At 39.3% G+C, this 12,962-nt stretch overlaps 1 protein-coding gene across 2 annotated transcripts in view; it reads right to left on the minus strand.

The window, feature by feature from the left end:
• The window catches only part of LOC119734409 (influenza virus NS1A-binding protein homolog A-like), a 39,852-nt gene extending 29,882 nt beyond the window's left edge, over window positions 1–9,970 (minus strand). For both annotated transcript variants that reach the window (XM_038207907.1, XM_038207905.1), the window contains exons 1-2: window positions 9,825–9,970; window positions 4,107–4,293 (exon numbers count right to left, since the gene is read on the minus strand). In XM_038207907.1, coding sequence (XP_038063835.1) covers window positions 4,107–4,137 — 31 coding nt within the window. In that variant the 5' untranslated portion in view covers window positions 4,138–4,293; window positions 9,825–9,970. The remainder of the gene's footprint in view (window positions 1–4,106; window positions 4,294–9,824) is intronic.
• Between the last annotated feature and the right edge of the window lie 2,992 nt (window positions 9,971–12,962).

Raw genomic sequence — 12,962 nt, forward strand, 5'->3', positions numbered from 1 at the left:
ACCACAGAGCGTCTAGAATCCAAATTCTTTTCGGGGCCCTTAAGCGGGCCCTGAACCCCACGTCGTTAGGGCTTCGCGCTGCGCGCTCGCATCAACCATGGAGCAGCTCCCTGCCCTGAGATGAGCCTGACCAAATATTGATAGCTTCCTACGGGCCTGCCCCAAATAACTTCCTATGTGTCAAATCACACATACAGACAGTGGGAATTGGAAAATTTAAATTTCCCACTTTGTTTCCTAATTTGTGCTTTCATCTTGGTTGTTTCGTTATTTGTTTCATTTTGACAAGCTTCATAACTTCTGTCATCCATTCATAAATACCTAAGACACCCATTCCTATTGGTCGAGAGCCCGTCACGTGGCCGGTTTTAAACAGTTAATAAAGACCGGCTGGCTGGTCTTAAACACTTTTCCTTCGGCTCGGGCAATTATCAACATCCAGACTCCAACCAATCTTAAACAGAGTGTTTAAACCGGCCAAGCACACATTTATTCCTTTTATTAAAAAAAATAAATCAATTTTGGGAAATCTGGCCAAGCTGATATGACTGAGAAAAGCCCTGGCTAGGACCGCACAATGGCTTAACAGGGACTAGATGCTCAAGGATTTGAACAACTGGGCATCACAAAAACGATCGAATCTATGCTGATGAACAGCGGACAATGCCAGTACCAGTGCTGACCAGACAATAACCCCCTCTCCCACGGAGCGAGCAATTGCCAAAGAATAAAAGAACAACAAAACGGTCTAATGTTCAACAGACCATAAAAAACCAGGGTTCAATTTGTCTGTTCCTAATGCTTCAAGGACGAAACTGACATTTTGTACTTTAGGCTGTGAGTGAGGGGTTTTCTGGACAGCCAGACAGGTTTTGAAACAATTTGGAAAATTTAATGGGGCAGATCAAACAAATTATAGTTGTGTAAGTTGTCTGCGACCAGCCGAAAACCAGGCCGAGTTCAGCATGTAAATTGACACTGTGCATAATGAAATGAAATAACACAAGAACACTACACATATTTTTTTTCTCTCTCTGAAGGAAATGTACAAATGTATCAAAACATGGAGTCGTTTACACCTCTCCCGGAATGACAGCAAATAACTCTTCAAACAGGAACAAAGCAGAAATAATGTGTACAGTGTACATGTACATGTATCTGTCATTTGATGCAGATATTTTGAGGATCGTGCAAAACTAAACAATGTTTTTCCTACTGAAGAAATTTACATCATACTCCAAAAACACTTTTGAAATTATCAAAAATTCCGAGTTCCAACAAGTGAAAACACGAAAAGAACGTCAGCAAAGTTTTCCCAGATATAGCTTGCAAGCTGAGCAACAGTTGTTAAAACTATGCTAATGCTGAATTGTGACTGGCCTTGTTGAGAGTTGCTACTGACAATTTTCAAAACAGCTTTAAGCCTCAGTGCTCTTTCTTTTTTTTTTTTTTGGCAAAACAAAATAGGAGAGATCCCAAATATTAAACTAAGGCATTGGAAGACGTGGCTTGTCTGGTAATATGAAATGCTTTTCTCCCCCAAAGTTATTTTCCTAAAGTTAAAGGGAAAATACAACATTTGCAAACATCAAAAAATAAAACTACCAAATCATTTTGAAATACCTTGCTGGACTGTTAGTGAATGACAGTGTAAAGCATCCTGTAAAATTATGGCACCTGGTATACTGTCATTTTCAAGAAAAGTGGTATTTTCGTATCAATTTCCAACGCTGATCGGCCGATCAGCGTTGGAAAAAACTGGCTTTTTTTCAAATACTGGCCCCAATTGACCATCGCGCACTTGTTTGCAATCGATTACACACCTATGAACGGGTACGAGCCAGCTAGACTGGTTCCCTGACCTTACAATTCCCCAATGTATGTAAACTGCTCTGTTTCTTCTTAAATGGAGTCAGGGAACCAGACTACAGGAAAATGATTGTTTTTCTTGGTTTTTATAGCATTTTCGAACCCAAAACCTCAAAAAAGTCAGTGTAACTATATTTGCTATATATTTCCAACCCCCCAATTCCATCCATTTCTGAAAATTACAGCAAAAGCAAATGATGTATATTCCCTTTAAACTAAGGCATTGGAAGACGTGTCTTGTCTGGTAATATGAAATGCTTTTCTCCCCCAAAGTTATTTCCCTAAAGTTAAAAACCCTCAAGCAAAGAAACACTTGTGGTTTCTTTTGAATGAACCCTTCACATGCTGGCCAGGCACTCACTGCCTGGTCGTTTGATGAGGACCCAGTGTTGATTAGTGCCCCAGCAAGGGGTGCAGAAAGTATTGTTGCTTGTTGACAAAGGTATTGATTTTTTCGGACCCCTAACAATAGATTGGCCAGGGACAGAAGATATCAAACCTAATAAGACCTTAGACCATATGAATGCAAAAGTTGGGCATAAACGCTGCCCTAGATGGTTTTGTTGATACACGTAGTCGTGGTAATCTCCAAGTACCGTAAGTGCTACATGTAGCTATGATGCAATTATTGGAATGCAGGCTGATAACCTATTTGGCCCATCTGAGTAAACAAGCACATCCAGTGGATGACGAAATGGACAGCAAACTCAATTCGTTCTCTCAAATGACCAGGTACATGTACACACTAACTGAACACGGATTGTGTGTCCGCTGTATGATTGCAAACTTGTAACGGTGCATGTACGCAACTTCCATTCAAAGGGAATATACAACATTTGCAAACATCGTAAAATATAACAAGTTTTTGCGAAATACCTTACTAGGATGTTGGTAAATGACAGTCTCAAGCATCTTGTAAAATTATGGCACCTGGTGTGAAGTCATTTTCAAGAAAATGGTATTTTTTTTATACATTTTCAACGGTGGTCGGCCAACCAGCGTTGGAAAAACCTAACTATTTTTCAACTTCTGCTCCAAAATTTACTATTTTTTTTCAGTCCAAATTTGTTTGCTATTGGTTACATGTTCATGATTGGGTGCAGGCCAGCTAGACTGGTTCCCTTGTCTTACAATTTTCCATCATCTATAAATTGATCCATTTTATCTTTTGTGGAGTCACGGAACCAGACTACTTGAACATTTTTGTTTTTCTTGGTTTTTCCAACCTTTTCGAACACAAAACTTTACAAAATGTCAGTGTAACAATATTTGATCTATTATACTAACCCCTAAAATAGTTCATTTATGAAAATTACAGCAAAAGCCAATGATGTACACTCCCTTTAAGTCGGATGTGTCAGCCTCATAATATTGTTTCCTTTTAATTAAAAGGAAAATATGATAATTTTATGGTGCAGGTTTTGATTATTTTGATTGCGTAAATAGAAATAAGCAGCGCTAAAATTATCAGACGGTGATATCGATGCAACAAATTGCAGTAGTTTGGTGCCATTCTGATCAGAATGCAACGAGAATGGAATCGTACAGTATTGTAAGGAAAATTTTATTCTCTTTCCTAATACCCGCACAAACCCAACAGTCCGACCTCTGCCTAGTTCTGTCACATTTTGCCAGAACGCCTAACAATATCTGTTTGGGATTTGGCTGGTTGGGAAGAAGAAAATGTGTGACACGCACTATTCTGAACACACATGTACATGTTGTACATGTAATGCATAAAATGCGCAATATTCAATTTAACAAGTGTTCCCATTTCATCAACCTTTGAACAAGAGCCAAAAATCCAATTAAAAAAAACAATCCTCCAATAATCTGTGCTAACTGCAGGGCCACATGTTTGCTGTGTGTAAAGAGGTCAATAATATTAACAATCTGGAGTTTTTCTCACACTCGAATGATTTAATCATGAACATCGGATTCAACATTGATATTGCTCTGAGATTTTGGACAGTGAAGAAGTCTTTAGTATGAAGAAACTTTAAAAAATGTGTTTAGTACAATAAGATCTATGAATTCTCAGTATTAAAATCTGCAGATCAAAATCATGATTACTTTAAGCTCAAATCAAAATACAAATTAAAAAAAAAACAGGACAACCATGTTTTCAGGAAAGGTTCCAAAAATGTGCGCCTTTGTCAAAGGAGTGAACAAAATTGTTTGCATAAATGTATAAAACAATACAAAAACAAATTTTTGCTATAGGAGCGCATACTCACTGGTAAAGTTGTTATTATTAGCAGACAGCATGGCTGGAGACCGGTGGTTTCGTGACAACAGGGTACCAATTAGCGACTTCAAAAGCTCGGTGTGTTCGGTCAGACGATTGTCGGATGCGTGGAAGCTGAGAGGCAGCGCTCAGGGGTAGCAGGGGTTAACTGTGGTCCATCGTGACAAGGTCAAGATCTGCGGAAAATATTTTGAAAAGATTTACTAAATTTAATGAGCTCATCTCCTGGGATGCTACACATGAAAAACGAAAAAAAAGGTCGTAAATAAAATCATATTGCCTGGCTTTTATGGCATGAATTTGAGCTTACACAGAAAGAGATCTCCCTTGTTGCTTTTAAGCAAGATAGAGAGAGATTGTGACCGACTGTGGCACATTTGACTAGTGACGATGGCTGAAATGCAAATTCAAATCAATCTAGTGCAAAGATATGTGTTATCATTTTGCAGGTCAAGCTTTGTAGTGACCTCACACGACAATGAATGAATCATTAGACACACCAATGTGAACTCAACAAGTCAGTTGTAAGAGCCTAACACCCCCCCCCCAAAAAAAAATTAATCAGAAGCAAAAAGTAAGCAATTGTGACCTTTTGAAGTTAAAATTTATTGGTTACCTCTCACTGGTAAGTAACCCATAAACATCACGTGGTGCACGTACACACAAACATGGTCAACTATAATCGACCTTCACCTCCGCAGTCAACATATTTCTGATGATTAATATTTTGACAACAAACATGACTGTTGTTTTAGGGTCACTTCAGAGGCCAGCTGCAAGAAGTACAGGTACTGTAGACAGTCCTTGGAGCACAGGTCAATCCAAGATGATTGGCCAGGCAGGTGATCTTAAGGAGGTATCAATACATGTACTTGGAAATGGCATGGATTGCTGGGATGGTCAGGGTGACCGTAAGGTTTTGGCCAAATTCTGCTAAATTCACTTTAAAAATCTGTCAGATTTATCAAAAATCTGCCAAATTCCCCATAATTACTCAAAATACACTATAAACATTTAAAATTACATGCAGATTTGTAGTATTGCCTTAATTAAGGTTCAAATTACATTATGAACAATCTATAGTCACATAGAGATGTTATGAAATTATTGCGAAAATTTCAGGCAAAACGCGGTTGCGTCACAACAAAGTCCTATAACCAGCCAACCTGTCCCATTATGCAAGGGTTTGTTTGAAAAGATTGAAGCTTTTCTAAGCAAATGTACCATTTTCTTCAAATTTGGTATGTTTTTTTCTGTCAAATAACCATTTTTACAGAATTCTGCCAGAAATCTGCCCAAAAAAATTTCTGTCAAATTTTCTGTCAAATTCGTTTTGTAACAAAATATCTGTCAAAGTTAGACGAAAATCAGCTAAAACGGTCACCTTGGATATGGTATAGAACATTGAGTGTTATAATATTAAAACCATCATCACAGAAATATTTTTACAGTCTTCAGAATGGCCTTTGTTAGTGTTCATGTTGTTTGGTACCGGTGCATAATATTAGTAACACAGGCGAACAAAAAAAAAACAATAAACAAAGAAAGAATTAAGATAAAAAATATATAATTAACTAAAACTAACAACTAAAAACATTTGCGGCCATCACACGTTATCAACGACCAAACTGAAAGTTAACAAACATTAATTTGATTTTATTTTTTTTTCCAAGAAAATATCTGAGAATTTTATAAACATTGGCTGATCCACCTGCTCGGTTTCTGTGGCCGCTTGTTACCAATAATACACAGGCATACCACACACTGTGTGGAACCGCTGTGGGGATCGAACGCGCCAAAACACCCACTGAAGAAAATACATGACAAACATAGGTCAATCAGGGGTCGCACATCCTGGTTCATTGTACTCGGGCACGTACGCATTCGTAGGTCCTTATTCTATGGTAAGACTACAATGTGCTGGAGGTATGCCCTGTACTGGCAAATTGTATTAAGCAAACACTGGGGAGGTCTAGTCCAAAGTTTAATGCCAAGTTCGTGCCTGCTGGGTCACTGTCCCGCATAACAATGCTTTGTCTCGCTGCGCTACAGTACAATGGTCCATGTACATGTGCAGACAGGCATTGTGTTGGCCACAGCAAAAAAAAATTATCTTGTACACACTGTTCCCAGATATTCGGTTCGACGTTTATCTAGAGATGATAAATGATTGCTAACTTGTTTCGATTTTATCTTTGAAATTTTTTTTTAAGATATGACTCGGAGGCATGTGGACAATTGGCACGAATTCAACATTTTCCCAATTTCCCTTTATTTTCTGCTTAATTTTCATTTTTATTTCCAGACAATACATGAATGCCAACTACATAATACCATAATTTTTGACGTAATTGCTGCATCAGAGTGTTCAATTTCCATTTTTTGTGTTGTTTGGTTTCTTTGTTCAAGTTGGTTTGCTGATCAAGCTACAAAATTGAAAAATCCATGAGCTTGTTGTGTTTTGCATGCTAACAGAAGCTATAGCATTCAGATGCTACATATGTACTGTCATTCGTGCCATGGTATAGTGCAAGTTTTCTAAACATGTACATGCCTAAATTTAGGCCAAAACAAATACTTCTGCTTCCGATTACATGGCATTTCAAAATAGGGTAGGTAAAAATTACGATAGGGAAACTTTTTTGAACAATTTTGTGTGTGTACCATCATATGGAGGTGTCTGTGTGGAGTAAAGGGTAAAAGGTCACTAGTTATTGATGATTTGGGGGAATTTCCCCTCAGTTCCCCCCCCCCCCCCCAAAAAAATATGGTAGGTGCTGTGCACTGCTGTCACAATAGGGCTGGTAGGGTAACCGGAAGCAGAACTATTATGTTTTTGGCCTTATGTTTTCAGCATACTTAAAGGTAGTATACAACATCTGCTTTTGCTGTAGTTTTCAGAAATGGATGGATTTGGGGGTTAGTATTAAATAGCAAATATTGTTACACTGACCTGTTTAAATTATGTGTTCACAGATGCTGGAAAAACCAAGAAAATTCCCTGGCCCTACTTCATACAAAGCAATTGTCAGGTCAGGGAACCACACAAGCCCGCTTGCACCCATTCACAGATGTGTAACTGATTGCAAACAGAATGTAAACTGACGAAACGTTTGTAAATTGGGGGCAGTAGTCTTTTTTTCTGATGATGGTCGGCTGACCATCGTTGGAATTTGATACAAAAATTACACAAGTTTTCCTTGAAAATGACACCACACCAGATGCCATTATTTCATAGGGTGCATGATCCTATTTATTTACTTCAGAAATAGTCTCAATTTTTTGGTCTGGGAACCAGACTAGCCTCGGTATATATGTATGCACACGTATATTAATATACCTGGCATGTTTAATACAACCTGGCGCAGGTCATAACAAAGATGGCCATGAGCGTGTCACAACATGCTTGAATATTCTTCATTTTTTTTCAAGACACCACCCAAAGGCCTACATGGACAATTTACATGTTTTGAAAGCTTTATTATATATTTTATGAATGCCCTAACTCTCAGAAATATGGTGTAGGCAATGGCGGATCCAGGGGGGAGGGGGGCCGAAGGGGGCTATGCCCCTCCCCCCCCCCCCCCCCCCATTTGAATCCACTTTTTTTTTTTTAAGTGATGTCGCAAAAAAGGCAGCCACTGCATACACGACCATCATTTCCAAAAAAAAATTAGTTAAAGTGGTCAGAAATAATTGCCTCAGATCACACCACAGAGCATTTAGAATCCAAAAACTTTCCTGGGCACTTACATGTAAGCGGGCCCCAAACCAGATGCCTTTAATTTTTGCACCCACTTTTTTGTGGACCAGTTTTGTTTTTGGCCCCCCAAAAATTGTGTTCTTGGGTGTAGGCTATATAAAACTGTTCAGTGATATGTATTTTGGAAGACATTTGGAATCAAAGTTGTTGACATGGCCAATGGAGCGACATCTTGTGTATACAGTGGCCATAGCAACAGGGCTGTTGGTGACTAATGAGACCAATGTATAAAAAGGTGCCTTTACAGCCCTGTTTATACCGGTACTACTAAAATTACTAGGGCTACATGAAGGTAGTAGCCTGACACCATTTTGGTGTTGTGTAAAAAGTCATGGAGTCATTAAAACAATCCAGGTGTTTTCTAATGACAAATGAAAAGGTTTATTGCCGGCAACATGTAGTCCTAGTCCGAAAATTTGGGACTCTCAAAAATACTGTGTATCATGAGAGTCCCAAAACTTAAGGTATTGAAAACATGCAATACCAGAAAATAGACTGGCACCTGAAACAAGCAGTCCAACAACCCTTTGGGAATGAATCAATCAACTGTGCCAAAAGAAACATCTGGCATGTCTGGTGCAAGTCTCTATATCCACACATTTCTCCATAGTCAGCCACCAGACTAATGACAATGAATGAAGAGGTCAGTCTTTTTCAAACAGGTGGACCAAATGGTTGACATGTCATAATCATTATGTCGGGGTCGCCTGGGTTGTGACGACATCACGAGCCAGTCCCTGAGTCCTCTTCCTCCAGCTGTCTCGATCTACCATGCAGGTGCGAAGCTCCTCTGCAGATGTGAGATCAGTGTCCCTCTTGAACTGGTCCACAAAGGTCAGACTTCTTCTCCCTCTTAAGGCAGTGCCCTGGGTGGGCTCCCACAGTATGGTTGGGTGGGCAGCAAGCTCAGGGTGGCGGACACAGTGGCCAGCAAGATTAAGACGACGCTGTCTGATCTTGTGAGTCACTCTCATGTACCAGTCTAGTCTTTAGCCTCATTTTGAAATCACTTGACTTCCCTCTCATGTACAAAATTTTGAAGAAAAGTCTCCTTACAAAATTTAATTGAGTCTTCAAAAAAACATTGCATTCGGGATCAAAATAGCTCAAATCAATCATGTCAATGCTGTGGCTATCGTTACGACAGCCGTAAAGCAACTTTTAAGTTGATGTAATAGAATTCAACGTCACGATCTTGGCCGTAATTGGAACCAGACTGTCAACCAAATGGTTCTCGGACTTTATTTCCTTTTTTTTTGATCCTCCAAAACTACTGATTTCAAAGAAGTCAGAAGACAATGAAATCTACTTCAATATAAAGAACAATTGATGGAAAACCTGAAACTTAACATGCTTAAGAAATTTATTTTAAAAAATAAGAAAAACGAATTGAGTAGAGCAGCAAAGTCCAAGTAAACTTTGATCCTACTTATCGGGCTTTATTTACATTCGGACATGATCATGATGTGGCGAGTGTCAATGATGGCTGTCGATGGAAAGTACAAAAAAAGATCAACAGCTGATCCAACTACACGAGGAAAAATAACAATGATCATGATGATCGAATCTACTACAAAAAAACTACCAACAAGTTATCGTCTGATTATTCTTCCATAAAAAAAAATCAGAAACTTGTTTTTCATCCTGTTTTCATCAACAACAACATGATCAACGTTAAATTTCTGTGAAACTGAAAGACAAAACAGTTTGGTTGACCGTGTACGTGTGTATGAATGTTGACAGCAACGAACTGCATTGACAACACACGTGCGACTTTGTATGGCCGAACATGACGAAGAAGTGCACATGTATTCGAGTCGGATGTTCTTCAATTTACAATACATTTTTTAATTATTATTCATGCATAAAGAACCCTATTTTCACAACAAACAGTAGAAGGGTAGACGGGAATTTTAATAACAACAAAATTTCATGGATACTTACATGAGTTTTGGGCTTTTCCCCGTAATTTTATGCGCCGTTTTGTGTCGGACATCACTACGTGCATGCGTTCAACACATGCATGGCGGCCGGCAAGCGCGCGATCGCGCACGGATACAGTATGACGTATTTGCTTCGTTGCAAATCTGGATATTTCCCGGCAAATTTATTGCGTCATATAAAAGTTCAGCGAATCAAAAGGGCTGTGTCAATTCGACGCACCGGGCCTCTACGTGAAAAATACATGGATTGGTCAATTTTATAAAAATATACATTATTCATATAATATGGCAAAAAGGGGAGGAGCTTCCACTAATATAATCAATAGAGGGCGCAAATTATAAGTAAAGGTGGCGCTAAAAAAATAATTGTCCAGTCGCGCATCGTGACTCCGATCCTCGGCGGGGAATCGAACCCCGGTCTCCTAAGTGTCAGTCGGAGATACTAACTACTGTACTACCGAGGAAACGACGGTTGTTTTGACAATGTCTTTAGGATATTATTGGTAATCGTTATCTTTAGGACCCCGTTCCTATATAACTAGGTTAAGACTCACCAAAACAGCTGACTATATGACACTCACAAAAGTGACTTTCTGATATTTCTTGACACCTCTGAACAGCTGGTAATGACACCTTCTTGAATCTCAGTAGATTTAATTTTGTGGAAAGAGGGCAAGGCTTTTTATGAGGGAAATTACGGGGTAAAAAGACGACGACGATAACCAGAAAACACTCAAAAACCAAGATTGCGACACTTCGATACTGATTGGCTGATAAAAAAAGTTTTTAAATTCCTTTATTAGCCAATCAGCATCGGGCTTTCATTGTGTCATGACCAGGGACAAGCACGGAACGTACCGCCAGCTTCATGCATTGTGTGAAAACTACGCGCACGTCTCACGTCCTTTGACTGCAAAAAAGGTAGGATATTGTCACATTTTCCTTGAAAATGCGTTTCAAAATTACAACAAACATGAGTTAACATGAAGAAAAAAAGACTGCTTTAAATGTAGCCTGCTTTAAAAGTCACTTTGGTACTGGACAGTCATCTGCAAAAGTCAGTTTTGAACGGAACTCGTAAAAAAAAATAGAGGCGTGTAAAGATAACGATTACAATATTCCCCATGAAAGGTAACAAACAAATTGCTCAACCTGCAGGAATGTTCGCCTAAAGCTCGTTTGCACAAATTGAGGTATGGTGTGGTGCGTGCTAGTTTTGTTGTTCAAAAGGGATGCAAGGGTAGATCTATTGTTGATTCATTGTTAATGAATTAATATAACACACCACAAAGATGGCAGCTAATTGCAATCGGTCTACTCCGATCTAGTATTTGAATGATTTCATGAATATTAATAGTCGCGATCGTTAATGCGATCCAACATTAAGCCCGGTATATTGTCACCATAAAGATCAACCATTTTGACGCAGATGATAGACTTGCATCAATTCTTACTGCGGAGACGTGACGGTATCAATCAGACGATTTGATTCACTTGTTGGTCGGCGACCTCTAACGAAGGGGCGCCGCTTTACGCTTAATAAACGTCAAACTTTGCTTACCTGTGCACACTCCTATGGAGCCGGTGGGGGCCTACGGATCAGTCCACTGAGCACCATAGGAAAGCACACACGTAAACAAAGTGTGTCATCATCAGTACAGAGGCTTATTGGCAGACCCAATCTTGTCTGGGACGATTGGACAAAGGATTGATTGAAGAAGACTTCCGAGTGTGACAGTCAAATAGGTACTAGGCCTATACTGCCGATCTTAGACAGTTTTATGTGAAACAAAGCCTTAATAAATCCCCGTCATAATTATAATTGGTGCATAATACGTTGATCACGTGTTACTGGATTATTCGTCCCTTATTCCTCCATGTTCGTCCCAACCCCCTCCCGATGTTCGTCCCAACCAGTATCCGGCAACACCGCAGAAGTTCCATTCGTGTGTTTTATAGCTCCATGATAGAAGTTCCATTACAAGTACATGTATAACGGTCGCCAGTCAGATGACGAGAACTCATTGCGATGTATAAATAAAATTGAATGTATCATATTCGTAAAATGGAATTAGTAATTTCATTCGGTCACAGATAGAACTACATTCCATCTGTCACCTCACGAAATGTATGTTACCATTGCACTTATGAATATTCAGTATTTTATTGTTACTCTGCTAGTTTAAATGGATAGTATTTTTTTGCAAAGCAAGGATTATTAAAAATAATTATGGATTCTCCTCCCCCGATGATTTAAAAAAATGAAAGTCACCCATAGTCATTAAGCAAGGCAGTTTCAAAAGATTACTCGGGGAGTGCTACATAAAGGAAAGAAGATAAAGAAAATGGGAATCAAGAATAAAACGAATTTATCTGGAATTTACAGAGTTATCTAAATGCGACTGCCTCACAAAATGCCAATTTAATAGAGCAACGGGAACATTTACAGACAGTTGCCATGGTACATAATTATCATGTGCGTAAATCGACGGGGGACAGGGACCCCCCCCCCCATTTTAAAGCGGGGGACATTGTTTGGTCCCCCCCCCCCACTTTTTCATCCCCGAATAAAAATTGTAGCCTGCAACAATGATTCTATTGCTCAGAATACATGTAGCTGATTCAATTACTCCAAACTCAAAACTTTAAAAGCTGATCTTTTGCTGAAATTGGTTTTAGTGGCCAGAAATTGCCTCAGATCACACCACAGAAATTGCTTTTCTATAGCTGCATGTCTCCTTAACTTTATCCCCATTTACATTTAACTCCCCAAATTTTCATCCCCAACACTACGCCCTACCCGAAGCTATGATCGGGTAAATCAGCTTGTACTATACCTAGAGGGAAACAGGATGACATACTAAATGGAAGTTATTTGTGCGCACGGAATGAAGACAAAAAATGTGAATGGCGCCCTCTGTCAGCTATTGCGCGCCGTCAGTGCAGTAGACGACGAAGACCTGAGAACTGTACGCCGGTTGTATCCACACATGGCCCTCTGAATGACCCGTTTCAGAGCAGGATCCAGACCCGTATATACCCAGATCCGGATCACTTCCAAAATCTAATCGATTTGTGCTTGTAAAAATATACCAAGGACCACCCCTAAAAAGGTTTTCATGCAAATCCGTTCATATCT

This window comes from Patiria miniata, unplaced genomic scaffold, assembly GCF_015706575.1.
Source record: "Patiria miniata isolate m_02_andy unplaced genomic scaffold, ASM1570657v1 HiC_scaffold_27, whole genome shotgun sequence".
NCBI lineage: Eukaryota > Metazoa > Echinodermata > Asteroidea > Valvatida > Asterinidae > Patiria > Patiria miniata.